General features: G+C 49.3%; 1 protein-coding gene across 1 annotated transcript in view; it reads right to left on the bottom strand.

The window, feature by feature from the left end:
• The window catches only part of DBH (dopamine beta-hydroxylase), a 130,263-nt gene that overhangs the window by 100,362 nt on the left and 2,030 nt on the right, over window positions 1–27,871 (bottom strand). Inside the window, exons 2-5 of the mRNA XM_088459726.1 lie at window positions 21,231–21,377; window positions 20,522–20,779; window positions 13,079–13,255; window positions 6,835–6,937 (exon numbers count right to left, since the gene is read on the bottom strand). Of these exons, the coding sequence (XP_088315852.1) occupies window positions 6,835–6,937; window positions 13,079–13,255; window positions 20,522–20,779; window positions 21,231–21,377 (685 nt within the window). The remainder of the gene's footprint in view (window positions 1–6,834; window positions 6,938–13,078; window positions 13,256–20,521; window positions 20,780–21,230; window positions 21,378–27,871) is intronic.

The following is a 27,871-nucleotide window of genomic DNA, read 5'->3' on the forward strand; positions in this document are numbered from 1 at the left end:
CAGTTTGTGGTAGGTCCCAGCAAAAACTGATCCATGTGCTCTAATCATTCCAACGATGACAAAGCCAGGGAAGCCGTAAGACCACTGTAGGGACGCAGTCAAAGACAAACGACCCAGGTCCAAGACAAACCCCAGGACCCTGAGACAACAGGTCTGGGCAGTGAAGCATCAGGAATGGAGTATCGATGGAGAGACTCCGAAAAACCAAGTACCCCTGACATCTGGGGCAATCAGGAGCCACCAGCAGGAAAGCATCTCCGTCTCGATTGAAACACTTCCCTCGAGGAAGAATGGAGACCGGAGAACACAGGTACGCAAATTGGAAGAACTACTTCACTGACAAAGAGTCACTGAAGGTTGCTTCAGAATCCCCAGAGTTGGACTGTAACACCATAGTGTGATAGAGTCAGAAGGCCATGAGGGTCACCTCAGGAGGACCCCCCCCCCCCTGCTCACCAGGAGATGAAACCTCTCTTGGGGAAGAGACTAGTCCCCTGGATGCACGTCGTGACGGCTGAGGACTCCCGCTTACCAATGGAGAGCACCTGAAATGAACACTGTCGAGATGGTCGGGAGGAGACCCTCAGACAATGTCCGAATGTATGACATACCTGACATTGCCACCCAACGAACAGTATTGCTAAAAAGGAAGCCACTGTTCTGACCCTGTCGGACTGAACTTTTTCAGGTTCACCGGGAAACAAGGGTTATGCCAGAGTGAAGGCCCAAGACAGGCTAAAGTTCCAACCAGTTAATTGACAGGGTGGAATCGACAGACATCCAACTGCACTGAAATGGATGCGAACCAGACACTGTCCTTAGCAAAGAATACCCTGGACGAGATGGCCATAGTCACCCGAAAAGGGACCGACTTGCCTCCGGGGAGAGCATCATCGTTTGAACAGTGATCAGACAGAAATAACTTGTTCCATCTGGAGATAAGCCAATTATGGAAAGGCCTGGAATGGAACTAAGCCCATTCCACCCTTCCAAAGGCAGACACTGAATAGTGGACCATGCATCCCAGAGTGTAAAGACATATGTCGACTGCGCAGACATCCATGTACTCCTAATGGAAGAGTGGAGATGCCGTCTTATGCCAGAAGATTTCTCAGATTCTGAGAATCCAGCAGGGCTCCTAGGTGAAGAATACCCAGAGAGGGATGCAGGGAGGACTTTTTCCCCATTGATTAAACGTCTGCAGTCAACCCCCGTCAGTCAGTCAGACCCGGCTGTAAAGTACCCCGGTGATCCTGCTAAGAGCAGGAGGCCATCCAGGTACAGGAGCATTGGGATATACTGAACAGAAGAACTGTCAGAAAATCCAAAACGCTGGTAAACCCCTGTGGGGCTGAGAGCAGTCCCAACAGGCAGAGCCCGAAAAATCGTAAGTGCTGTGATACAGCAAACCTCAGTCCATGCTGAGGTAAGGTCTCTGTAAGTACCCGTAGGCACGCGTCCTGTATATCCAGTGATACAATAAAGTCCCCAGGTTCCAAACATAGTATGATGGAGCATAGGGATTGCTTCCTGAGCCCAGGTAGCTTTAGGAACTGGTTCGGGGAATTGAGACAGAGAATAGGCCAAAGAGGACCATTCAGCCACCGCACCAGAAAGAAAGCAGAACAACCAGTCCCTCGCTGAGAAAGTGGGGATGGCCCAATTAGCTCCGCTTACCGCAACAACTGTATAGCTTTCTGGATTTGTAAGGCCCTGTTCCGAATAAGGGCCTGCGTACCATCACATGGAAATAGGCCGCCTGAGCAAAGAGAGTGCGTACCCTCCTACCCACGTAGCCGCGGCAACTAGACACTAGTACCGGGCAAACTGAGAAATCGCCATCTCCCAGTGGTAGGCCTGTCTCGTCAGGCTGACGATATATCCGTAGGTTCAGAAGCAGGATCGGCTGGCAGTCCAGGTCTGCTCGGAACTGGATATGTCGGCCCTTGTAAAGGCCGACAGTCTATGAAGAAACAGACCTTTAGGCTGACCCAGAGGACAAAAAGACTTAATAGTCTGAGGCCCCGTAGTGAGCATAGCTGACGGCGGGAAATTTGTACTGCCACTGTCAAGGTCAGGACCCAACAAGATATACCCTATAGATGGTATCTGCACCTCTGCATTCCCAGAGCGCAGCCATAGGGTATTACGGAGGTTACCGTCGCAGCCGGAACTCTGAAAATTAGGAGCTGGTATCCAATATAGGCATGTCCACCCATGACAACTGCATATATTACGTGAGCAACCAAATACATTTGAACCCCAGACGTGTTGGAGGGGAAAAAACATTACAAATGCATCAGCTCAGTATGCAATAGTATTAACCAACCATGCTATAGCCATGGTAGGATGGGTAACAACCCCTGAAAGCGAGTATACTGATTTCAGGCAGAGTTACCACCTACGGATCAGAAGAATCCGACCACGCAGGAATGGGATGCGTAGTAACGTCTGTAATCCGACGAGTAACACGCCCATCCACCCCAGGAGGGGCTCATGATGACCCTCAGGGAATTTGGGACAGGAGACCAAACACTGTTGTAATACCTCATATCTGGCAACAGCCAAAGTCCCGCCATGCGATCCACCCGCTAGTCAGCAACAGGGACCCAAAAGGCACGTAATACTGAGGGTGTATGATACAGGTGCAGAATGGACCTGCTACCAGCCCTAAAACAGGGATAATAATACTTGAGATAGGCTTCCCCCCGTGTAAGAGGGAAAGAGCCCAAAACAGTATCCAGTTCACGGTAGAGCCAAGTGGGAAGTAAGCACAGGGCGTCAACCACGCCAATTAGCGTTTCATAGAAAAACGACATCCACCCAGGGTGGCTGTTGTGGTAATCCCTGCAAGGGGCATGACAGACTATTGTGGCACCAGGGGGAATTCATATACTCGAAAAACCCCTGTAGGGAGCGGTAGTCTGTGTCACAGGCGAAGAGTGCAAGAAACTGCGAGATACCCTGAGATGAAAAAGGGCAGTATGGTGAAGTAACCCCAAGTGAGGTACAACAATGGGGCCCGCCCAGCGATCCGCAATTAAGAGGATCCCGAGAAAACAAACCGCCCAAGGGGGTCGTGAAAGGGGCCGGCACCCGATGACGCCACATACAGAACCCTTTAAGAGTTAAATCCTCCGCACTAACACCTGCAGCACATGGCTTGCAGGATAGTAAAAATGGGTGCAGTATAACGCTCTATCTCCTGGTCAGACATATCTGACCAAGCCTTGTGATCAAGCAGCGCTATACTGGTCCTGACTGAAACTAAAAATTAGCTGCAGGGACCCATTTTCAGCGTATGCAACACACAGTTCCACTCAAAATATGGCAACGTGCAGCACGCAACAGTATGTGACAAACCTCACAAATATTAACAAGTATATAAATGTGAGGTCTCAGAACAACCCCAAGTACAGCTGTATTAGGGCAGATAAGGAAAGGGATAGATATACACTAACAGGTGAGAGAATAAAGTACAGTCAGCACTAGCATAAGTCACATACCATGCAGATATATACATATATACATAAACATGTCATATAATATACTGCACTATTACACTGCATTCAACTGCCCAGATTCAGTGTCTGGGAAGGCTACAGCGCTGTGTACACTGACCTGATGGTGAGGTATGCAGGGGGACTGGACTCACTGCCATCTCCGGAGATTTCTGCTGCACCACAGAGATAAAATGGCCGCTGGAGACCTCAGAAGAAGCGTGGTCCGCGGAGGAAGCAGCTCAGCGACGCCAGACTATAGATACTGAAAGGCGCGCTGAGCTGAGGGGAGGAGCCGCTGTAACAGGGAAGGCTGTCTTCCCTGGTCGGCTATTAACCCCCGGGACGCCGGCTCCCTGCACCGAACACTAAGTCCCTGGTGGTCTAGTGGACACACGGGGTATGGGGGGCCCGCCGCCACTGCCGGCGCCTCCGGTCTGTCCCCAGAGACCGGAGGCACAGGACTGCATTTCAAATGCGCGGATCACCGCAAGCGGTGACCCGCGCCTTACCTGCTCCCCGTGGATCCGGCAGCAGTCCTGGGCGCCCGCAGAGTCCGGCTAGTACAGACTCTGGGGTCCCGCTGAGATCCCCAGATCTGTACTGGCGTCTCAGCGCCAGCGGGGTGACGGAGCGGCAGCTTAGACGTCCTATGGACAGTCTGACGCTGCCGCTCTGAAGAATCCAAAGGAAAAATAAAAAACTCTGTCCTTTAGAAAAAATAAAGCTTAGGGGCTGCTAATCAGCTCCCACTGCACTAAACGGTGACCCGATTCCGGCCGGGCACCAACTTAAACTGAGGTGCCTCTGGCTTGGGGGTGGGGTTATAGGGAGAGTGGACCCAAGTGCATCCTGGGAGCTAAAAGCTTTAACTGCGTGGTGCCCGGATTTGGTTCCCAACCTATACCCCAAGGTCAACCCTGTGGACCCCCTATGGACCCTGAAGTAGAAATACAGCGCATTCCTAGGTACATACAGCGCTAGGTATATACACCGCATTCCTAGGTACATACAGCACATTCCTAGGTACATACAGCGCTAGGTACATACACCGCATTCCTATGTATATACAGCGCTAGGTATATACACCGCATTCCTAGGTACATACAGCGCTAGGTATATACACCGCATTCCTAGGTACATACAGCGCTAGGTATATACACCGCATTCCTAGGTACATACACCGCATTCCTAGGTACATACAGCGCTAGGTACATACACCGCATTCCTAGGTACATACAGCGCTAGGTACATACACCGCATTCCTAGGTACATACAGCGCTAGGTATATACACCGCATTCCTAGGTACATACACCGCATTCCTAGGTACATACAGCGCTAGGTACATACAGCGCATGCCTAGGTACATACAGCGCATTCCTAGGTACATACAGCGCTAGGTACATACACCGCATTCCTAGGTACATACAGCGCATTCCTAGGTACATACAGCGCTAGGTATATACACCGCATTCCTAGGTACATACAGCGCTAGGTACATACACCGCATTCCTAGGTACATACAGCGCTAGGTACATACACCGCATTCCTAGGTACATACAGCGCTAGGTACATACACCGCATTCCTAGGTACATACAGCACTAGGTACATACACCGCATTCCTAGGTACATACAGCGCTAGGTATATACACCGCATTCCTAGGTACATACACCGCATTCCTAGGTACATACAGCGCTAGGTACATACACCGCATTCCTAGGTACATACAGCGCATTCCTAGGTACATACACCGCTAGGTATATACACCGCATTCCTAGGTACATACAGCGCTAGGTACATACACCGCATTCCTAGGTACATACAGCGCTAGGTATATACAGCGCATTCCTAGGTACATACAGCGCTAGGTATATACACCGCATTCCTAGGTACATACAGCGCTAGGTACATACACCGCATTCCTAGGTACATACACCGCTAGGTATATACACCGCATTCCTAGGTACATACAGCGCTAGGTACATACACCGCATTCCTAGGTACATACAGCGCTAGGTATATACAGCGCATTCCTAGGTACATACAGCGCTAGGTACATACAGCGCATTCCTAGGTACATACACCGCATTCCTAGGTACATACAGCGCTAGGTATATACACCGCATTCCTAGGTATATACACCGCATTCCTAGGTACATACACCGCATTCCTAGGTACATGTACAGTTGCGGCCTCTTCATGTTACATTTGGGGGATCCTTAATATATGCCAGTCCCCTGAAAACGTACGTTTCCTGGGATATCCTGCAAAAATTAATTGCTAAATAGGCATCTAAAACACAAAGCACACAATGCAACAACACACAATAAGACACATTACACAATGAGACAACACACAATGAGCACAACACACACTGAGACACAACACACACATACACAATTAGACAACACACACACAATGATACCCACACACCGAGACACAACACACACATATTGAGACACAACACAAAATGAGCACAACACACACAATAAGACAACACACACTGAGCACAAAACACACAATAAGACACATTACACAATGAGACAACACACAATGAGCACAACACACACTGAGACACAACACACACAATGAGACAACAAACACACACATACACAATTAGACAACACACACACACAATGATACCCACACACACGAGACACAACACACACAATAAGACAACACACACTGAGCACAAAACACACAATAAGACACATTACACAAAGACATAACACAACACACACAATGAGACACAACACACACATACACAATTAGACAACACACACACACACAATGAGACCCAACACACATAATGAGACTCATCACACACAATGAGACACAACACACACTGAGACACAACACACATAATGAGACTAATCACATAATGAGACTCATCACAGACAATGAGACACAACACACAGACAATGAGACATCACACAATGCGACACATCACACAATGCGACACATCACACAATAAGACACATTACAGAATGAGAATACACAATGAGCACAACACGCACACAATAAGACACGTTACACAAAGACATAACACACACTGAGATACAACACACACAATGCGACCCAACAAACACACACGACACAACACAAAATGAAACATCACACAATGAGACAACACACACAATGAGACACAACACACACTAGACTCATCACATAATTAGACACAACACACACAATGAGACACAACACACACATAATGAGACAACACACACACGAGACACAACACACACACCCGTATAATGAGACACAACACACACACACACACACACGTATAATAAGACGACACACACACACTTACAAGACCTGAAAGATTCACCTTTTAGTTCCAGGGGGTTGTGATAATGAACCTCAAGTCGAAGGAATCTGGAAGATCTGGGACCCCCGAACGGCATCCCGACATCCTTAGGGTAGTATAATGCCTGAAATAACACCCGGAATTATTCTCATTTTGAAGGAGATGTTTTAGAGATCAGATAAACAGTGGAAGCAATTTACAGAGCACATAACAGGCGCACAAAGACAGCTCTATGCCCAACTGGGTGCATAGGCCTCAAGCTCAGAATGGCGGCATTGTGGGAGGGGCACCAGCCTGCGCAGCAGAGGGGAGGAGCTCCTAGTGAAGTATGTAGGAGGCGCAGCAGAGGGGAGAAGCTCCTAGTGAAGTATGTAGGAGGCGCAGCAGAGGCGAGGAGCTCCTAGTGAAGTATGTAGGAGGCGCAGCAGAGGGGAGGGGCTCCTAGTGAAGTATGTAGGAGGCGCAGCAGAGGGGAGGGGCTCCTAGTGAAGTATGTAGGAGGCGCAGCAGAGGGGAGGGGCTCCTAGTGAAGTATGTAGGAGGCGCAGCAGAGGGGAGGGGCTCCTAGTGAATTATGTAGGAGGCGCAGCAGAGGGGAGGAGCTCCTAGTGAAGTATGTAGGAGGCGAAGCAGAGGGGAGGAGCTCCTAGTGAAGTATGTAGGAGGCGCAACAGAGGGGAGGAGCTCCTAGTGAAGTATGTAGGAGGCGCAGCAGAGGGGAGGAGCTCCTAGTGAAGTATGTAGGAGGCGCAGCAGAGGGGAGGAGCTCCTAGTGAAGTATGTAGGAGGCGCAGCAGAGGGGAGGAGCTCCTAGTGAAGTATGTAGGAGGCGCAGCAGAGGGGAGGGGCTCCTAGTGAAGTATGTAGGAGGCGCAGCAGAGGGGAGGAGCTCCTAGTGAATTATTTAGGAGGCGCAGCAGAGGGGAGGAGCTCCTAGTGAAGTATGTAGGAGGCGAAGCAGAGGGGAGGAGCTCCTAGTGAAGTATGTAGGAGGCGCAACAGAGGGGAGGAGCTCCTAGTGAAGTATGTAGGAGGCGCAGCAGAGGGGAGGAGCTCCTAGTGAAGTATGTAGGAGGCGCAGCAGAGGGGAGGAGCTCCTAGTGAAGTATGTAGGAGGCGCAGCAGAGGGGAGGAGCTCCTAGTGAAGTATGTAGGAGGCGCAGCAGTGCGTCCTGTTTTGTGGAGCGGTAGATTATATTTTGGGAAGGATGATTATTGTAATGAGATAAAGGGGGTAGAGAGGGCACAATTAGCTGTACATGTCACCTCCCCCTCCCCTCTGCACCAGAGACAGGGTCTCACCCTATACTGCGAGACCGTGTACCCCTGAAAGTAACAATGAAATAATATGAACATAGGCATTGCCCCCCTCGCCCCGCATTCCCTCTGTAAGCGCTAGGCAGGTGTAACAGGGAGACCACGAGGGTGAGGACCTCCTGGCGCAGTCTGACCAGGACTGGCCTTCCCAACAACCCTGTACTGAGGGGGCCGTGGTAATGAGCCCCACTCCATTATACTGGGAACACTGGGGTAGCCACTGCAGGGGTCCCGCTCTTGTTAGCTGATTGGTTGCTATGGGCAACTTCCCCACTTCATCTCTCTTGAAGGTTAGAAACATGTCCCCCCTTGGGGAGGTGGGATGCTGCACTTGCACCCCCGGGGGCCCATGGAGCCTACAGCTCAGCTCTAGGACAGGTTTGCCTGGGAAGTGTTACTGGAAGTTACTGTGGGGTAGGGGCAGGCAGGTGGGCACAGCACCAGAGGGGTAACATACCCCATACTGTACACATGGCATGACTCTTGTAATCAGCGGGCAGAGTCCCCCTCACCGGATCTGCCCACAATCCATCATCTCCGTATACCGGAACCGCTGTGCCCCCGGTCAGAGCTGCCGTACTGCGGCCCGGGCAGCGCTGAGCTCTTCTGGGAGTCTCTGGCGCGCCCGGGGCATCATCTACGCAGACGAGGCGGCGTGACGTCACAGGGCACGTACGACACGTCTCCAGTCAGACTGCCCGCCCGCTCCGCGGCCCCTGCAGATGGTCTCCATGACGGCCACCAGCACCCCCAACCTACCAGCCAGCCCTGCCACCACCAGCACCCCCAACCTACCAGCCAGCCCTGCCACCACCAGCACCCCCAACACGCCAGCCAGCCCTGCCACCACCAGCACCCCCAACACGCCAGCCAGCCAGCCCTGCCACCACCAGCACCCCCAACCTACCAGCCAACCCTGCCACCACCAGCACCCCCAACACGCCAGCCAGCCCTGCCACCACCGGCACCCCCAACCTACCAGCCAGCCCTGCCACCACCAGCACCCCCAATACCACCGGCACCCCCAACATGCCAGCCAGCCTCAGTATCCAGCCAGCCCTGCGACCACCAGCACCCTCAGTCAGCCTGCATGCCTCACCAGCCAGCCCCACAGCCACCAGCTCTACCTGCACTCTGCTGAACAGGTAGGGACAAAAAAATGTACATTAATATTTTATGTGGAAGCCAGTGTACTTTGTTTTTTTGGGGGGAGCAATGTGGTTTTTTTTTCTCTTTTGGGGCCAACAATGTCTTTTTTTTTTTTTTTGTTTCTGGGGTGCCAGCCAGTGCTAATTTTTACTGTGGGGGCCAATATATTACCTTTTATTCCTGTGGGTGCCAGTGTATTGCCTTTTATTCCTGTGGGTGCCAGTGTATTGCCTTTTATTCCTGTGGGTGCCAGTGTATTGCCTTTTATTCCTGTGGGTGCCAGTGTATTGCCTTTTATTCCTGTGGGGGCCAGTGTATTGCCTTTTATTCCTGTGGGGGCCAATGTATTGCCTTTTATTCCTGTGGGGGCCAATGTATTGCCTTTTATTCCTGTGGGGGCCAATGTATTGCCTTTTATTCCTGTGGGGGCCAATGTAGTGTATTTTATTCCTGTGAGGGCCAGTGTATTGCCTTTTATTCCTGTGAGGGCCAGTGTATTGCCTTTTATTCCTGTGAGGGCCAGTGTATTGCCTTTTATTCCTGTGAGGGCCAGTGTATTGCCTTTTATTCCTGTGAGGGCCAGTGTATTGCCTTTTATTCCTGTGAGGGCCAGTGTATTGCCTTTTATTCCTGTGAGGGCCAGTGTATTGCCTTTTATTCCTGTGAGGGCCAATGTATTGCCTTTTATTCCTGTGGGGGCCAATGTAGTGTATTTTATTCCTGTGAGGGCCAGTGTATTGCCTTTTATTCCTGTGAGGGCCAGTGTATTGCCTTTTATTCCCGTGAGGGCCAATGTATTGCCTTTTATTCCCGTGAGGGCCAATGGTTGAAAATCACTGCCTTATACAGTAGCTGCCTCCTCTACACCCCAATCTGTTTTGCCAGCTCTTTGCCCCATGCTATCTGGCGAACCTGGGAAAGAAAACAAAAAGGACCCAAATATTCCATATGAAATAATATTCCCCTTCGGCTAAGCATGAAATATACTGGTGTTGATCCGCTACCAGCACCAAGGGTCCCTTGATCCAAGAAGGCCCCCGAAGCCATTGTGCTCTCTGTCCCTCCCTAAAGCTCGCCATGCTGTGTATGCGCGCATATATATAATATATATTGCAATAAAGTCCACACTCACAGCAGCAGTTCCATCCTTCTGGGGTGCAACCTCAATGCGACCCAAAAAAACTTGAGGTCCGTGTGTATATAAAAAATCCAAAGAGGGGAGGGCACTCACCATGTGCAGAAATAAGACAGCTATTTATTAATCACATACCACCAGTGTAATAGGCTAAGTCCGACGTTTCGGTCCAAGCCATCAAATGAAGTGGCTTGAGCAGTGTGTGGTATTGCATTTACCTTGACAAAGGCCCCACATGGGGACCGAAACATCGGACTTAGCCTATTACACTGGTGGTGTGAGATTAATAAATAGCTGTCTTATTTCTGCAAATGGTGAGTGCCCTCTCCTCTTTGGATTTATATCTATATATATATATATATATATATATATATATATATATATATATATTATACACACACACACACACACACTATGTAGACAAACGTGATTGAAACCCCCCCCCGCACAAGCGAATTGCAGACCATGCACACAAGTTCCAAGTGGCCACTAATGTAGCCATTTCGACAATAACACTTGGTAGTGAGGCCCCTGCACTTGCGGTTCTACAGAAACAACGAATGTTATTATCAGAACGACAATGTCATCTGTCATGTTCCCAGGGTGACGCTGGACTGGTATACAGAAAACTCAGTAACCCGGATGGACTGACCAGCTCAGAGTCCACATCGTATACCCACTGAGAACCTCTGGGATGAATTGGAGAGACGGGTGCGTTCTAGGCCGACTCCTCCTTCCTCAGTGTCACACATGGTTACTGTACGTAAGGCGGAATAATGGCAGAACATACTGCCTGCTTCTGTCCAGGGACTTGTGGCCAGTTTGCCAAAAAGGGCGACTGCAGTAATCACTGCACGTGGTGACCTACACAGTACTGACCTCACTATAACATCTCACTGCACGTGGTGACCTACACAGTACTGACCTCACTATAACATCTCACTGCACGTGGTGACCTACACAGTACTGACCTCACTATAACATCTCACTGCACGTGGTGACCTACACAGTACTGACCTCACTAACATCTCACTGCACGTGGTGACCTACACAGTACTGACATCACTAACATCTCATTGCACGTGGTGACCTACACAGTACTGACGTCACTATAACATCTCACTGCACGTGGTGACCTACACAGTACTGACCTCACTATAACATCTCACTGCACGTGGTGACCTACACAGTACTGACCTCACTATAACATCTCACTGCACGTGGTGACCTACACAGTACTGACCTCACTATAACATCTCACTGCACGTGGTGACCTACACAGTACTGACCTCACTAACATCTCACTGCACGTGGTGACCTACACAGTACTGACATCACTAACATCTCATTGCACGTGGTGACCTACACAGTACTGACGTCACTATAACATCTCACTGCACGTGGTGACCTACACAGTACTGACCTCACTATAACATCTCACTGCACGTGGTGACCTACACAGTACTGACCTCACTAACATCTCACTGCACGTGGTGACCTACACAGTACTGACCTCACTATAACATCTCACTGCACGTGGTGACCTACACAGTACTGACCTCACTATAACATCTCACTGCACGTGGTGACCTACACAGTACTGACCTCACTATAACATCTCACTGCACGTGGTGACCTACACAGTACTGACCTCACTATAACATCTCACTGCACGTGGTGACCTACACAGTACTGACCTCACTATAACATCTCACTGCACGTGGTGACCTACACAGTACTGACGTCACTATAACATCTCCCTGCACGTGGTGACCTACACAGTACTGACGTCACTATAACATCTCACTGCACGTGGTGACCTACACAGTACTGACGTCACTATAACATCTCACTGCACGTGGTGACCTACACAGTACTGACGTCACTATAATATCTCCCTGCACGTGGTGACCTACACAGTACTGACGTCACTATAACATCTCACTGCACGTGGTGACCTACACAGTACTGACGTCACTATAACATCTCACTGCACGTGGTTACCTACACAGTACTGACCTCACTATAACATCTCACTGCACGTGGTGACCTACACAGTACTGACCTCACTAACATCTCACTGCACGTGGTGACCTACACAGTACTGACATCACTATAACATCTCACTGCACGTGGTGACCTACACAGTACTGACCTCACTATAACATCTCACTGCACGTGGTGACCTACACAGTACTGACCTCACTATAACATCTCACTGCACGTGGTGACCTACACAGTACTGACGTCACTATAACATCTCACTGCACGTGGTGACCTACACAGTACTGACCTCACTATAACATCTCACTGCACGTGGTGACCTACACAGTACTGACATCACTATAACATCTCACTGCACGTGGTGACCTACACAGTACTAACATCACTATAACATCTCACTGCACGTGGTGACCTACACAGTACTGACGTCACTATAACATCTCACTGCACGTGGTGACCTACACAGTACTGACCTCACTATAACATCTCACTGCACGTGGTGACCTACACAGTACTGACGTCACTATAACATCTTACTGCACGTGGTGACCTACACTACTGACCTCACTATAACATCTTACTGCACGTGGTGACCTACACAGTACTGACCTCACCATAACATCTCACTGCACGTGGTGACCTACACGCTGCTGTACTCACCTGTGCTCCCATAGCCCAGGCAGCTAGGACGTGTCTGCAGTAGTTGATGGTTTCCGGTTTCATCTTGGAGTCGCAGGGGCCGCTGTAATGAGGGACGGTGTCATACTCATCGGCGCACTGGAAGACCTCAATGTGATGAACTATCGCCTCGTGCCCTTTTGTGATCACCGGCTCGTACTGCCCAGAGAGACAAGAAGAGGTTACAACGATTATACCCGGGTTTATTACCACAAGGGGAACGTGTCTCTCTCTCTCGATATTCAAAACATAAATTATTAATGGACAAGTGGTCCTAAAATGCAAATATGCTGCTAATGTGACTTTCCATGATATCTCTGCAGCCAGTGTCCATCTTTGGGTGAGCGTTACAATAATCTGATTAAATGGACAGAGGGGGAGGGGGGGATTCCATTACGATTGTCTGACATCACACAGGGAAAAACCTCGCGCCTCAGGGATGGTTCTAATCAGTAGACGAGAGATTTTCGGCATTCCTTCAGGCATTTCTGTTGGCGCGGCATTCGCCTGTGACACGGATCCCACGTCTGCCATTTTCCATTCAATGTATAATTATCAGCGTAATTAGAATTCAGTAAAAACTGGGAGAGAACTGGCTCTGGCCCAGCAGCTGTCACTTTATTACTTTCCATGGCAAAGCCGAGTCTTAAATAACACGTGGAGGGAGAGTTTCCCTGTGGATCAGCCGAGATTACTCACAGCGAAAAAACATAGGGACTTGTCTTTTCCAAAGGTGGCGAAAGTGCAAACTGCCACCAGGCGGCACCAGCCAGCGCCACAATTCTATGCCGCCGTAACTGACCCCATTGCACTCATATATCTGATCAAATGTAAGTGACCTGCAAACAGTATAAAGGTGAGTAGCTGGGTGCCGCAGATTCTCTCGTTGCATGAGGTAGCTCAGGTCAGGAAATATACATGGTATAATATGCGCCACAGGCGGGCATTGGCAGGGCGCTTCCCTCAGATTGTTTTGTAGGAAAGATGCTTTGGGGCTCATCTAATCTGCGTTTTTATTGGGTGCAGAATTCGCAGCCTAACAAACCTTGCAGCGCTGCAACTGAAGTCGACACAAACTTTTTTTTGCCCCAAAAATTCATGATACAATTTCAAACTTTAGATGAGACCAAAAATATAATGTAAGCAAACGCTGACCATGATGAAGTTTAAATTGTTAAACTGTGTGTTATTGTCAGTGGTCTTTATGCAAACTCCGGACAACGTCTTCAAAACAAAACATTATGCAGAGTCGCCGTATAGGCTTAAACAGGTGACATCTTATGTTATTTGTGAGCTCTGAGCTACAGAGAGGAAATTATATCTCTAAACACAAATGCAATTTTGAGCTTCTGTTTGTAGAAAAAGTTTGAGACCCTGAAATTGTCAAAATTAAATTTCATTCTGAACCAGTTGTAATTATTAGAACATCTCCAGTATACTGTATACCTGGCTGAGAATGCACAAAGGGGGCTGTACCTGAGCTGAGAATGCACACAGGGGGCTGTACCTGAGCTGAAAATGCACACAGGGGGCTGTACCTGAGCTGAGAATGCACACAGGGGGCTGTACCTGAGCTGAGAATGCACACAGGGGGCTGTACCTGAGCTGAGAATGCATACAGGGGGCTGTACCTGAGCTGAGAATGCACACAGGGGGCTGTACCTGAGCTGAGAATGCACACAGGGGGCTGTACCTGAGCTGAGAATGCACACGGGGGGCTGTACCTGAGCCGAGAATGCACACTGGGGCTGTATCTGAGCTGAGAATGCACACGGGGGGCTGTACCTGAGCTGAGAATGCACACGGGGGGCTGTACCTGAGCTGAGAATGCACACTGGGGCTGTATCTGAGCTGAGAATGCACACAGGGTGCGGTACCTGAGCCGAGAATGCACACAGGGGGCTGTACCTGAGCCGAGAATGCACACGGGGGGCTGTACCTGAGCCGAGAATGCACACGGGGGGCTGTACCTGAGCCGAGAATGCACACGGGGGGCTGTACCTGAGCCGAGAATGCACACGGGGGGCAGTACCTGAGCCGAGAATGCACACTGGGGCTGTATCTGAGCTGAGAATGCACACGGGGGGCTGTACCTGAGCTGAGAATGCACACTGGGGCTGTACCTGAGCTGAGAATGCACACAGGGGGCTGTACCTGAGCCGAGAATGCACACGGGGGGCTGTACCTGAGCCGAGAATGCACACGGGGGGCTGTACCTGAGCCGAGAATGCACACGGGGGGCTGTACCTGAGCCGAGAATGCACACGGGGGGCTGTACCTGAGCCGAGAATGCACACGGGGGGCAGTACCTGAGCCGAGAATGCACACTGGGGCTGTATCTGAGCTGAGAATGCATACAGGGGGCTGTTCCTGAGCCGAGAATGCACACAGGGCTGTACCTGAGCTGAGAATGCATACGGGGGGCTGTACCTGAGCCGAGAATGCACACAGGGGGCTGTACCTGAGCCGAGAATGCACACAGGGGGCTGTACCTGAGCTGAGAATGCACACGAGGGGCTGTACCTGAGCTGAGAATGCACACAGGGGGCTGTACCTGAGCTGAGAATGCACACAGGGGGCTGTACCTGAGCTGAGAATGCACACAGGGGGCTGTACCTGAGCTGAGAATGCACACAGGGGGCTGTACCTGAGCTGAGAATGCACACAGGGGGCGGTACCTGAGCTGAGAATGCACACAGGGGGCGGTACCTGAGCTGAGAATGCACACAGGGCTGTACCTGAGCCGAGAATGCACACAGGGGGCTGTACCTGAGCTGAGAAGGCACACGGGGCTGTACCTGAGCTGAGAAGGCACACGGGGGCTGTCCCTGAGCCGAGAAGGCACACGGGGGCTGTACCTGAGCTGAGAATGCACACGGGGGCTGTACCTGAGCTGAGAATGCACACGGGGGCTGTACCTGAGCCGAGAATGCACACGGGGGGCTGTACCTGAGCCGAGAATGCACACGGGGGGCTGTACCTGAGCCGAGAATGCACACGGGGGGCTGTACCTGAGCCGAGAATGCACACGGGGGGCTGTACCTGAGCCGAGAATGCACACGGGGGGCAGTACCTGAGCCGAGAATGCACACTGGGGCTGTATCTGAGCTGAGAATGCATACAGGGGGCTGTTCCTGAGCCGAGAATGCACACAGGGCTGTACCTGAGCTGAGAATGCATACGGGGGGCTGTACCTGAGCCGAGAATGCACACAGGGGGCTGTACCTGAGCCGAGAATGCACACAGGGGGCTGTACCTGAGCTGAGAATGCACACGAGGGGCTGTACCTGAGCTGAGAATGCACACAGGGGGCTGTACCTGAGCTGAGAATGCACACAGGGGGCTGTACCTGAGCTGAGAATGCACACAGGGGGCTGTACCTGAGCTGAGAATGCACACAGGGGGCTGTACCTGAGCTGAGAATGCACACAGGGGGCGGTACCTGAGCTGAGAATGCACACAGGGGGCGGTACCTGAGCTGAGAATGCACACAGGGCTGTACCTGAGCCGAGAATGCACACAGGGGGCTGTACCTGAGCTGAGAAGGCACACGGGGCTGTACCTGAGCTGAGAAGGCACACGGGGGCTGTCCCTGAGCCGAGAAGGCACACGGGGGCTGTACCTGAGCTGAGAATGCACACGGGGGCTGTACCTGAGCTGAGAATGCACACGGGGGGCTGTACCTGAGCTGAGAATGCACACAGGGGGCTGTACCTGAGCTGAGAATGCACACAGGGGGCGGTACCTGAGCTGAGAATGCACACAGGGGGCGGTACCTGAGCTGAGAATGCACACAGGGGGCTGTACCTGAGCTGAGAAGGCACACAGGGGGCTGTACCTGAGCTGAGAATGCACACAGGGGGCGGTACCTGAGCCGAGAATGCACACAGGGGGCGGTACCTGAGCCGAGAATGCACACAGGGGGCGTTATCTGAGCTGAGAAGGGACACAGGGGGCTGTACCTGAGCTGGGAACAAAGTACCGAAAACCCTGTAACTTTGCACCTTGGTAAAACCATGCTGTGCAGCAAGGAGAGGGGGGACAGATATAATGCAGAGAGACGTAGATTTGGGAGGGGCGTGTCCTAGCTCAGATCTAAGCTATAGTAATCTGTCCTGCATTTATGGGCTACATGCTAAAGCATTGCTCCTTGGTTAATATTGCACCGATACCCGCCGGTGGTGGCAGTTTGCAACGTTGTCTCCTGGAATTCCAGCTGGTGTAGTCCTCACTGGGTACATGGAATACAATGGGAGAAAATCATTGTGCTCTCTGCTGTAAAAGATGGACCCACCAGATAAGGATTTATTGGTCTATACAGGTTGAGTCTCCCATATCCAAATATTCCGAAATACGGAATAATTTTGGCATGACTGAGATAATGAAACCTTTCATTTTTGATGGTTCGATGTACATAAACTTTGTCTAAGGCACAAATTATTAAAAATATTGTATAAAATTACCTTCAGGCTCTGTATATAAGGTGTATATGAAACAAATGAATTTAATTTCTGCACACAAACGTTGCTTGAGCCACAAAATTATTGAAAATATTGTATAAAATTACCTGTAGGCTGTGTGTATAAGGTGTATATAACACATAAATACATTCTGTGTGTATATCGGGGTCCCATTCCCAAGATATTTCATTATAATATGCAAATATTCCAAAATACGGAATATTCCGTTATCCAAAATACCCCTGGTCCCAAGCATTTTGGATATGGGAGACTCAACCTGTAACTCACCCTTTGTTAGACGTTTGTTCGTTTTGAGCATTAATTTGGAACCCTAATGTCCTTCGGTGTCTTTATCATGAGTTATAGCGATAGCCTCTCAATTATAGGAGTAGGATTTCTATAAAGTACCCCCTTATTAATAAATAATAATGTATCAAACAGTAGAAAACGTTATTATTTATTATATGCAATAACATTTTATTATACCATGTACAAGTTTTATGATGAGCTTGTTGGATGATTGTGGGATCTATTCAATGAACATTTTCACTTGCTTTTGTAGAAATTATGTTTTCAGACCATTCATCATATCATCACAGATATCTCCTGCTTACAGTACCTTCCTCTCCAGGAATGGCCGCTGTCCCCATACAGATATCTCCTGCTTCCCTTCCTCTCCCGGAATGGCCGCTGTCCCCATACACTAGTATCACAGATATCCCCATACACTAGTATCACAGATATCTCCTGCTTACCTTCCTCTCCCGATGTGGCCCACTGTCCCCATACACTAGTATCACAGATCTCTCCTGCTTACCTTCCTCTCCCGGAATGGCCCGCTGTCCCCATACACTAGTATCACAGATATATACCCCATACACTAGTATCACAGATATCTCCTGCTTACCTTCCTCTCCCGGAATGGCCGCTGTCCCCATACACTAGTATCACAGATATATCCTGCTTACCTTTCTCTCCCGGAATGGCCCGCTGTCCCCATACACTAGTATCACAGATATCTCCTGCTTACCTTCCTCTCCCGGAATGACCCGCTGTCACTATACACTAGTATCACAGATATATCCTGCTTACCTTCCTCTTCCGGAATGGCCGCTGTCCCCATACACTAGTATCACAGATATCTCCTGCTTACCTTCCTCTCCCGGAATGGCCGCTGTCCCCATACACTAGTATCACAGATATATACCCCATACACTAGTATCACAGATATATCCTGCTTACCTTTCTCTCCCGGAATGGCCGCTGTCCCCATACACTAGTATCACAGATATCTCCTGCTTACCTTCCTCTCCCGGAATGACCCGCTGTCCCCATACACTAGTATCACAGATATATCCTGCTTACCTTCCTCTTCCGGAATGTCCTGCTGTCCCCATACACTAGTATCACGGATATCTCCTGCTTACCTTCCTCTCCCGGAATGGCCGCTGTCCCCATACACTAGTATCACAGATATATACCCCATACACTAGTATCACAGATATCTCCTGCTTACCTTCCTCTCCCGGAATGACCCGCTGTCCCCATACACTAGTATCACAGATATATCCTGCTTACCTTCCTCTTCCGGAATGTCCTGCTGTCCCCATACACTAGTATCACGGATATCTCCTGCTTACCTTCCTCTCCCGGAATGGCCGCTGTCCCCATACACTAGTATCACAGATATCTCCTACTTACCTTCCTCTCCCGGAATGGCTGCTGTCCCCATACACTAGTATCACAGATATCTCCTGCTTACCTTCCTCTCCCGGAATGGCCGCTGTCCCCATACACTAGTATCACAGATATCTCCTGCTTACCTTTCTCTCCTGGAATGGCTGCTGTCCCCATACACTAGTATCACAGATATCTCCTGCTTACCTTCCTCTCCCGGAATGGCCGCTGTCCCCATACACTAGTATCACAGATATCTCCTGCTTACCTTCCTCTCCCGGAATGGCCGCTGTCCCCATACACTAGTATCACAGATATCTCCTGCTTACCTTCCTCTCCCGGATTGGCCGCTGTCCCCATACACTAGTATCACAGATATCTCCTGCTTACCTTTCTCTCCCTGAATGGCCCGCTGTCCCCATACACTAGTATCACAGATATCTCCTGCTTACCTTTCTCTCCCGGAATGGCCGCTCTCCCCATACACTAGTATCACAGATATCTCCTGCTTACCTTCCTCTCCCGGAATGGCCGCTGTCCCCATACACTAGTATCACAGATATCTCCTGCTTACCTTTCTCTCCCGGAATGGCCGCTGTCCCTATACACTAGTATCACAGATATCTCCTGCTTACCTTTCTCTCCCTGAATGGCCGCTGTCCCCATACACTAGTATCACAGATATCTCCTGCTTACCTTCCTCTCCCGGAATGGCCGCTGTCCCCATACACTAGTATCACAGATCTGCTGACCTTTCCCGAAATTCGCCAAGCTCCGAGCTTGACTGTGGAAACATTCGCCATCTTCCATATGGGAAGGAGTCCCGGGTTGCGAAGAGGGATCCTTTTGGATACCTCCACCCCTGTCCGGCTTCATCCGCCGGACGACGGGTCTTTTGTGCGCATGCGTGACCTGTAGGTCGCGTGGACACACAAGTTTCACTGCTCTGATAGGAGCAGTGAAAGTGTTCAGGGAGACAGGTGATGTTTGGATCAGCTGTCTCCACATCGGAGCAATGTTGAATTGCTCCAGCACCCACGTCGAGATGGAATGTTTATTGTCAGGGTCCGATAATTAACATAATGAATAGAGCCCTGTGTCACTGCATGCAAATACAACATAACATGTATCCCCCCCCCGCCCCTCACATTGCAGCAAAGTTTCTTCTAGATACAAAGGTACTCCCATCTTAGAATCAGCCCCAGACTGTCCTTGTTGCTGTCTCTGCAGTTACCCTGTGATACCCTATAGGTACCAGGCACTATGGCTGTAGATATATTGCTCTTACCATGACAATATGATGCTTGGAGAAGTGACGAGGAAGCTCGGTGATGTAACACCAGTAAGTCGTTTCCTTATCCGGGATGAGAACGTTTGGGGCTCGGATATCCATCGTTAGGACATCATTTGGAAGGGGGGGCATGTGGACCTCTGACTTCAGTAGCTGAACCCGCTGTAGCCCCCGGGGGAGGGTAGAGATATTGATAGCAGAAAAGGACTGGAAGGGTTCCTCCAGCAGGGCGTAGATTATGTGCACGGTCCCATCCTGCAGATAGAGAACATCTCACTTACAGGGGAAATTCAAATCTCTAAAACTCCAACATGAGCCTGTGAGGCGTCTCCTAATGGCAGGAGGGTCACAGGTCACAGGTGCCCTACCACAGGACCTATGATGATAGTTTAATATAGATTCTGCCCACTTGGTGCCCTCCTTGGACAACTCCACTCACCTGTGTGTACGCCCCGGTACATCACTTCCTCCCCCATTATAATTACTGCGGGGTGGGGGGGGGGGGGGGCAGGCAGTTGGAAAAGAACAACTAAAGGTAAAACTAAAGTTTAAATATCAGGTGAATTGAGCACAAGACATATGTTGGTCTCTGAGCAATGTCTGTGGTTGGCATACCCCATGCCCTACGCTGCAATATCTCCATGCAATGCATCATCCTGTGCTACTAATGTGCCACACAGCGCTCAGCCTCCGTCTCCTGTAATACCTCAATGAGGTAATCTCTGGGGTCACAGGTAGAAAAGGGCCTTCTGAAGACCAGGTAGAGACCCTCTGGTGCTTTCCGAGCCAACAGCAGCTGGTAGTCCTGGTGGGGGTCCATGTGAAGGTGTCCCTCTTCATCGCTCCAGGCATCCTGGGCATAAAATAGGAGGTTTATCAGAATGAGAGAATAAAGATACAGTGCAGAGTTTATACACATGCCATACTGTGCCAATCACTGCCATGTAGGCAACCCGGGTATATACACATGCCATACTGTGCCAATCACTGCCATGTAGGCACCCGGGGTTTATATACATGCCATACTGTGCCAATCACTTCCATGTAGGCACCCCGGGTTTATACACATGCCATACTGTGCCAATCACTGCTATGTAGGCACCCGGGGTTTATATACATGCCATACTGTGCCAATCACTGCCATGTAGGCACCCGGGGTTTATATACATACCAATCACTGCCATGTAGGCACCCCGTGTATATACACATGCCATACTGTGCCAATCACTGCCATGTAGGCACCCGGGGTTTATATACATGCCATACTGTGCCAATCACTTCCATGTAGGCACCCGGGGTTTATACACATGCCATACTGTGCCAATCACGGACATGTAGGCGCCCTGGGTTTATTTATACACATGCCGTACTGTGCCAATCACTTCCATGTAGGCACCCCAGGTATATACACATGCCATACTGTGCCAATCACTGCCATGTAGGCACCCCGGGTATATACACATGCCATACTGTGCCAATCACTTCCACGTAGGCACCCCGGGTATATACACATGCCATACTGTGCCAATCACTGCCATGTAGGCACCCCGGGTATATACACATGCCATACTGTGCCAATCACTGCCATGTAGGCACCCCGGGTATATACACATGCCATACTGTGCCAATCACGGTCATGTAGGCACCCCGGGTATATATACATGCCGTACTGTGCCAATCACTGCCATGTAGGCGCCCTGGGTTTATACACATGCCATACTGTGCCAATCACTTCCATGTAGGCGCCCTGGGTTTATACACATGCCATACTGTCCCAATCACTGCCATGTAGGCACCCGGGGTTTATACACATGCCATACTGTGCAAATCACTTCCATGTAGGCGCCCGGGGTTTATACACATGCCATACTGTGCAAATCACTTCCATGTAGGCGCCCGGGGTTTATACACATGCCATACTGTGCCAGTCACTTCCATGTAGGCACCCAGGGTTTATACACATGCCATACTGTGCCAGTCACTTCCATGTAGGCACCCGGGGTTTATATACATGCCATACTGTGCCAATCACTTCCATGTAGGCGCCCTGGGTTTATACACATGCCATACTGTGCCAATCACTTCCATGTAGGCATCCGGGGTTTATACACATGCCATACTGTGCCAATCACTGCCATGTAGGCACCCGGGGTTTATACACATGCCATACTGTGCAAATCACTTCCTTGTAGGCGCCCGGGGTTTATACACATGCCATACTGTGCAAATCACTTCCATGTAGGCGCCCGGGGTTTATACACATGCCATACTGTGCCAGTCACTTCCATGTAGGCACCCAGGGTTTATACACATGCCATACTGTGCCAGTCACTTCCATGTAGGCACCCGGGGTTTATATACATGCCATACTGTGCCAATCACTTCCATGTAGGCGCCCTGGGTTTATACACATGCCATACTGTGCCAATCACTTCCATGTAGGCATCCGGGGTTTATACACATGCCATACTGTGCAAATCACTTCCATGTAGGCGCCGGGGGTTTATACACATGCCATACTGTGCCAGTCACTTCCATGTAGACACCCGGGGTTTATACACATGCCATACTGTGCCAGTCACTTCCATGTAGGCACCCGGGGTTTATATACATGCCATACTGTGCCAATCACTTACATGTAGGCGTCCGGGGTTTATACACATGCCGTACTGTGCCAATCACTGCCATGTAGGCGCCCTGGGTTTATACACATGCCATACTGTGCCAATCACTGCCATGTAGGTGCCCGGGGTTTATACACATGCCGTACTGTCCCAATCACTGCCATGTAGGCGCCCTGGGTTTATACACATGCCATACTGTGCCAATCACTGCCATGTAGGTGCCCGGGGTTTATACACATGCCGTACTGTGCCAATCACTTCCATGTAGGCACCCTGGGTTTATACACATGCCATACTGTCCCAATCACTGCCATGTAGGCGCCCTGGGTTTATACACATGCCATACTCTGCCAATGCGATATTATGTGTCTCAAAGCACAAATGCAGCTTATGCCATTGTACCATGATACAATGTACCTATTTGCACAGGTAAACGCATGGCTTTGCATCTACAGATTATAGCAACTTTGGGCCTGATTCAGAGCCGTTCGCTATTTGCGGTCGTTCGTTCAAAAACAAGGGGTGGCTATTCAAATGATCCGTTCGCAAATTGCAGTCTGTTCCCACCTCTAAGTCTGAACGAGCGAGCAAAACATACGCTCGTTTATTTGATAAAAACGCCCCCTGGCCGCACGCACCATACGTCATGTCCGCTATTTATTAGATTAATCGAGTACATCGTACAGCGTATGAACTGCTCGCTATTCTTGTGGTTGGTGTTTTCAACCGCTATTTTGCGAGCAGTTCTGAGTTAAAAAAAACCAAGTGACGTGGTCAATGACGCTGCTGTATTAATTATGCACTCCCTTAAAACGCCCGTTTTGACCTTTAAGCACGCCTGCGTTCTGATCTCCACTCCCCGTTTTCAAGCACCTTCCCCTGTTACCACCCACATACGCCTCATTCTGTCACTCAAAATAGCAGGCCCTCGCTATATTGCGTACCAACGATTTTCGGCCGCACTGACTGGTTCGCGCATGCGTACTAAAAACCGTACGCATGCGTAGATGTGCGAACATCGCTCGGAACGAGCGTACTGCCGCTAGCGAGTGGCTCTGAATGAGGGCCTTTGTCTAAATACAAGTATAGATGTAGGGCTGACAAACCAAAAATACGACAGTGTGCAATGAGCAACTTCTGAATGATCTAATAGTAAACACATTTCTAAAATCCTTACTTCTAAAGTAAGTTAGTACTGTACTGCTAAGTTATAGGATTGTTGTTTTTTTTTCATTTTCTTCCTCTTTTATTAAAATTCAGTTTGTATTTCTGAAATGTAAAAGTAAGTATCCTGCATATACCACTATCCATAATACAGAGCCTGCCACTCGTGTTCCTGCCACTCGTGTTCCTGCCACTCGTGTTCCTACCTGCCACTCGTGTTCCTACCTGCCACTCGTGTTCCTGCCTGCCACTCGTGTTCCTGCCACTCGTGTTCCTGCCACTCGTGTTCCTGCCTGCCACTCGTGTACCTGCCATTCGTGTGCCTGCCTGCCACTCGTGTATGTACCTGCCACTCGTGTTCGTATTTGCCACTCGTGTTCCTGCCTGCCACTCGTGTTCCTGCCACTCGTGTTCCTGCCACTCGTGTTCCTGCCACTCGTGTTCCTGCCACTCGTGTTCCTGCCTGCCACTCGTGTTCCTGCCTGCCACTCGTGTACCTGCCATTCGTGTGCCTGCCTGCCACTCGTGTATGTACCTGCCACTCGTGTTCGTATTTGCCACTCGTGTTCCTGCCTGCCACTCGTGTTCCTGCCTGCCACTCGTGTTCCTGCCTGCCACTCGTGTTCCTGCCTGCCACTCGTGTTCCTGCCACTCTTGTTCCTGCCACTCTTGTTCCTGCCACTCTTGTTCCTGCCACTCTTGTTCCTGCCATACTGTCCTTGCACCTGTCCTCCATCTCCGCAGTGTACACAAAGTATATTTTATCCTACAAACATGTAACTCGTTACAAGGCAAGAAACTTGCGTCAAAGTGAAAACAAATAAGCAACAATCACATGCACAGAGTGGGGCAGATTGTGTTCAGTTATTTATAAGAATGTAGAACATCACTCACTAGGCGCCAGTGACATCACTGAGATGTAACCAATAGCAGCTAACCTGCGGTAATGACTACTGATCACCACTAATGTGGGGTAACCTGGGGCTAATTATCCAGAACTCACGCCAAGGTTTCCAACGGTCTCTAATTTTCAGACTCTAACACTTTGTCCCTACAAATATCCCTATTATTTTAATAATGATCAACTGCGCAATATAATTCTTATTTTCTGACAAATGCAATTCTTAAGAGCTATTCCTTATTCCCTATTCTTATTCCTTATTCCCTATTCTTATTCCTTATTCCCTATTCTTATTCCTTATTCCCTATTCTTATTCCTTATTCCCTATTCTTATTCCTTATTCCCTATTCTTATTCCTTTGGCTTCAGAAGGCAGTACGTATAGATATTATGCACGCAGGCAGCTTTTCGTCCTTGCTATTATGCAAATACAGCACAAGGTGTATGACACCCCCTGTATGACGCCCCCTGCTGCATTAGCAATCCCAGCACTGCGACCAAGGTCATAGGCTGGCATCACCATCACTACCATCGGTGGTCAAATGTCACGATGGTGAATGGCTCTGGGCCGCCAGCTAGCTGCATCTTGCCACTCACGGAAAACGGGAACACCAGCCGATCCTTCACCGCACCTTAAATGCCCCTGCCTGTCAATCAGGCAGAGACACAGAAAGGACCGCGTGCGACTATGCAGGATCTATTCTGCACACTCACAGAATGAGTCCTGCACATGAGCAGATTCCGATAATCGGGAATCTGCTATCAGCAGGGCACTTGCGTGTAATTCTGAATCAGGCCCTATATACATACAGTAGCTCTGGACATGTACTGCAGTGGATATTCATTCTGAAAGGGTCCTTGGCCCCAGGAGTACCCTGTATACCTGTAACAGCAGGACTATCCCCATATAAGATGCTATCACAGCATGACTAATCTTCATATAAGATGCTATCACAGCAGGACTATCACCATATAAGATGCTATCACAGCAGGACTATCACCATATAAGATGCTATCACAGCAGGACTATCACCATATAAGATGCTATCACAGCAGGACTATCACCATATAAGATGCTACAGTAGAGCTAATCATAGTGATAACAGAAGCTCCCCTGTGTGTGTCTGTCCTATATAAGCTATACCTCCTATGCACATAGAGCTAATCATAGTGATAACAGAAGCTCCCCTATGTGTGTCTGTCCTATATAAGCTATACCTCCTATGCACATAGAGCTAATCATAGTGATAACAGAAGCTCCCCTATGTGTGTCTGTCCTATACAAGCTATACCTCCTATGCACATACAGCTAATCATAGTGATAACAGAAGCTCCCCTATGTGTGTCTGTCCTATATAAGCTATACCTCCTATGCACATAGAGCTAATCATAGTGATAACAGAAGCTCCCCTATGTGTGTCTGTCCTATACAAGCTATACCTCCTATGCACATAGAGCTAATCATAGTGATAACAGAAGCTCCCCTATGTGTGTCTGTCCTATATAAGCTATACCTCCTATGCACATAGAGCTAATCATAGTGATAACAGAAGCTCCCCTATGTGTGTCTGTCCTATATAAGCTATGCCTCCTATGCACATAGAGCTAATCATAGTGATAACAGAAGCTCCCCTATGTGTGTCTGTCCTATATAAGCTATGCCTCCTATGCACATACAGCTAATCATAGTGATAACAGAAGCTCCCCTATGTGTGTCTGTCCTATATAAGCTATACCTCCTATGCACATAGAGCTAATCATAGTGATAACAGAAGCTCCCCTATGTGTGTCTGTCCTATATAAGCTATGCCTCCTATGCACATACAGCTAATCATAGTGATAACAGAAGCTCCCCTATGTGTGTCTGTCCTATATAAGCTATACCTCCTATGCACATAGAGCTAATCATAGTGATAACAGAAGCTCCCCTATGCGTGTCTGTCCTATACAAGCTATACCTCCTATACCTCCTATGCACATACAGCTAATCATAGTGATAACAGAAGCTCCCCTATGTGTGTCTGTCCTATATAAGCTATACCTCCTATGCACATAGAGCTAATCATAGTGATAACAGAAGCTCCCCTATGCGTGTCTGTCCTATATAAGCTATACCTCCTATGCACATAGAGCTAATCCTAGTGATAACAGAAGCTCCCCTATGTGTGTCTGTCCTATATAAGCTATACCTCCTATGCACATAGAGCTAATCATAGTGATAACAGAAGCTCCCCTGTGTGTGTCTGTCCTATACAAGCTATACCTCCTATGCACATAGAGCTAATCATAGTGATAACAGAAGCTCCCCTGTGTGTGTCTGTCCTATATAAGCTATACCTCCTATGCACATAGAGCTAATCATAGTGATAACAGAAGCTCCCCTATGCGTGTCTGTCCTATACAAGCTATACCTCCTATGCACATAGAGCTAATCATAGTGATAACAGAAGCTCCCCTATGTGTGTCTGTCCTATATAAGCTATACCTCCTATGCACATAGAGCTAATCATAGTGATATCAGAAGCTCCCCTATGTGTGTCTGTCCTATATAAGCTATGCCTCCTATGCACATACAGCTAATCATAGTGATAACAGAAGCTCCCCTATGTGTGTCTGTCCTATATAAGCTATACCTCCTATGCACATACAGCTAATCATA

This window comes from Taudactylus pleione, unplaced genomic scaffold (assembly GCF_031769625.1).
Source record: "Taudactylus pleione unplaced genomic scaffold, aTauple2 ptg000927l, whole genome shotgun sequence".
Lineage (NCBI taxonomy): Eukaryota > Metazoa > Chordata > Amphibia > Anura > Myobatrachidae > Taudactylus > Taudactylus pleione.